Source organism: Atta cephalotes, assembly GCF_000143395.1.
Source record: "Atta cephalotes unplaced genomic scaffold scaffold00013, whole genome shotgun sequence".
In the NCBI taxonomy this organism is placed as follows: domain Eukaryota; kingdom Metazoa; phylum Arthropoda; class Insecta; order Hymenoptera; family Formicidae; genus Atta; species Atta cephalotes.
This window is the reverse complement of record NW_012130077.1, coordinates 5,564,125-5,567,292: the sequence shown is the minus strand read 5'-3', so window position 1 is coordinate 5,567,292 and position 3,168 is coordinate 5,564,125. Positions and strand designations below refer to the sequence as shown.

Below are 3,168 nucleotides of genomic sequence, written 5' to 3'. Positions count from 1 at the left end.
GTGTGTGTGTGTGTGTGTGTGTGTGTGTGTGTGTGTGTGTGTGTGTGTGTGTGTGTGTGTGTGTATATAAAATAAAATAAAATATTGTAATTTTATTTACAATAATAACAAAATATATTTCTTGATATTTTTGAATATTTGATTTTTAGTAGATATTAAGTAGGACATTTTTTCCATTTAGAAATTTTAGAAAGCAATTTCAAAATTGAAAATTACAAGTAACATTATGTAATAACATAGCCAGAGTATTCGAAGATAATGATTAAATACACTAAGATAAATTCGACCAAACAAAATAACTGTAATTTTAAAGCAAATTTGATAGCACATTACTGTCCTCACCTGAGGACCTCGATTGCTGTCTAATTCGATTGTTAATAATGCTGCGGCCCCTCGTTCATTCAAAGATGCATTTCGACCTTGCCAAATAAAGTATACAGATCTATCGCGACCTTTTGCTGAGTGTTTAGATGGTAAACCACTGAGTTCTCTGCCTAAGAGCATAATAAACAAATTTATAAAAGCAAGTACATAATTAAAAGTTTATTCATAAACTATCTTAAATTCATATGCTCAAAAAATAAAGATCACGTAACAATTATATAAAACTAACATCGATAAAAGAAAAATATTATGCTTATTTTTTCAAAATTTAATTAAGTTTTTGAGATAAATTCTTCTATTTCACGAAATTGCTCAATAAATAACTCACCAGTAATTGTAACGGAATACGTCCACTGAATGATATAACTATCACCAGAATAAAATTGACCAATAGATGATCCGTCTAAAAGCATATGCGAGAATTCATCGATATGCCATACCATAACGCTCGTTGTAACAACAACATATTCTTTCTTCAACTAAAATCAAATCAAACGAAATTATTGATCGTTGGATTCGCCCGTGAATCGTGGACATTTATTGTTTATTGAAAGAGTTGCTTTCTTCTGGATAAAAATGCATTGAAAGCAATAATGGAGTTAGGTTAATTTGAAAACGGGATGTATTAATTTCAAAATATAATTTTGAAATTAATATATCCCGTTTTTACTAATATATTAGATGCAAATACTTTTTGCTAATAAAAAAGAATTACTTCATTGTCATAACAACCAGTGCCTCTGCCCAAGTGACAGCCTTCTAGAATAAAATCGACTGAAGAAGAGTTTGGTAGCCACATATCATCGTTTTCATCCGGATGTACAATTATAGCACCGTCGATTTGTCGCGTATTATCGTTTCGACCTCGCGTCTTTACCACACCGGTGACATTAGGCCAGTCGAGGAATTTCTCACGGAATAATATCGTTTCGACGTGTTGCGTCAATTTGGCAAGTAAACACCATTCGGGTCTGCTTTTGGCGAATTTTGCAGAGGGACTTATACAAGAATCACTGTTTCGATTACCAATCATACGGGCAGCATTAATCGGACAAGCGGTGTACTCGCTGTAATCATATCCGTTGTTCCACATTTCTGTAGCCAACTGTGTAGCGAGTTTCTTCTTGTCCGTTGAGATTCCTTTGCCACTCCAGATATACATCTCGGTGCCAAAATCGAACACTAGAATCTTTATAGAACATCCAAAACGCATACAATATAATTCCTCTTTGTATTATTACAGAATAATTTTTACAAAACAAATATTTAATTATAATGCAATTATCTTTAAGAAACTTAAATTGAATTAACTACAACAAGCAGTTTCTGAAACAATTTCCAATTTGGAACATATTCAACCAAATCTATCATAAACATTGTTTCTAACGGATCAAATTTTCACCATAAACCATCATATATTATGTTTGTAAGATACAATTGTACGAAAAAGGCTTCATTTTTTTTAGATGAACAATTTGTTTTTCACGATATTTTATTATACCTTTTTTATTTTACTCAAGGTATGTTTAAAAGTAAAATTTAAATCAATATCTTGAAAAATTCTGACTTTACAGACAGAGAGAGAGGAAGTGGTTTATTAAAAATTTCATTGCTTAGACATGCAGGCAAAATCGAGACGTTTAAAAAACTTATAAATAAATAAATAAAATTTAGTACTACAGATCAGACAAAGATCAAAAAAGTAAAATATATCGTAATCTTATAAATCTACGCGTATGTTTCTTTTTTATACATAGCTGGACGCTATGTCGAATTATATATTACTTGTATTATATAATTCTTTAGAATTAGAAAGATCTACTAAATATTACCTTGTTCTTATTGAGCATTTCTATCTTTGGAAGCATACCCCAGAATTTTTCATGCAACACTAATTGTTCATCTTTCAATTCGTATATCATATTTGTATCGATAATGGCAGATTCATACAATTCATCTTCGTCAGGATGACCAGCTTCAATAACTATAACAATTTATGTTATGTTTTTTACCGTTTAGATATATTTTGTAAACATTAATAATGATCTGATCGTTATCGAAACGTTTGTTATTGTTAGCCGGTATGTTATTAAATTTCATAATTAATTTATTAAGACTATTTTTTACTTATCTACCAATTTTACAGGTCAAACTTCTGGCTCGTAGCTCTTTTTCTTTTAACTTATAACAATATAATTTTATAAAATACATCATTTATGTGTATTTTAGTAATATACAAAAAGAATGTCGCGTACAACGCAAAAAATAGAAAGAAGAATATACCATTTAGTTTCTCACTGTCGAGCACACCAAGGTAACTCCAAAATTTAAGAACTTGGTTCCTCGAGCAAGTTAGTTTATCATCGTTTATAGTGATGACTTCGACCGCTTGACAACCTAAATCCTTGCGTTGTTGAATACTCAATGCGATCTCAGCAGCACGAGTTTTCTCGATAATATTGCTATATTTCCCTATATAGTTAAAAACCTGCAATTCATTGAAAGTAAGTTTTATTAATGATTAGTAAAAGAAAGCAGTGAAGGATGAGCATATGAGCGATGTTTTATACTGACTAATATATTATATGTTCTATTATAAATGTACTTATTATTATCATTACCTCTGATTTTGTCACCAGTATATAACTATCACCATTATTAATACTCTCGGCGACAGGTTCAACTAATCTGACTTGAACGTGTCGTCTTCCCTTAATCAATATCAACATTATATCTTTATATGGTTGCAGCTTATTTGTGGACACACTTGTTTCCGACACATTT

At 30.7% G+C, this 3,168-nt stretch overlaps 1 protein-coding gene across 1 annotated transcript in view; it reads right to left on the bottom strand.

The window, feature by feature from the left end:
* The window catches only part of LOC105617617 (supervillin-like), a 17,057-nt gene that overhangs the window by 2,208 nt on the left and 11,681 nt on the right, over positions 1 to 3,168 (bottom strand). The window contains 7 exon segments of the mRNA XM_012199172.1: positions 110 to 271; positions 274 to 494; positions 713 to 863; positions 1,100 to 1,573; positions 2,217 to 2,368; positions 2,668 to 2,872; positions 3,006 to 3,168. The exon segment at positions 3,006 to 3,168 is cut by the window's right edge and continues 3 nt beyond it. Coding sequence (XP_012054562.1) covers positions 110 to 271; positions 274 to 494; positions 713 to 863; positions 1,100 to 1,573; positions 2,217 to 2,368; positions 2,668 to 2,872; positions 3,006 to 3,168 — 1,528 coding nt within the window.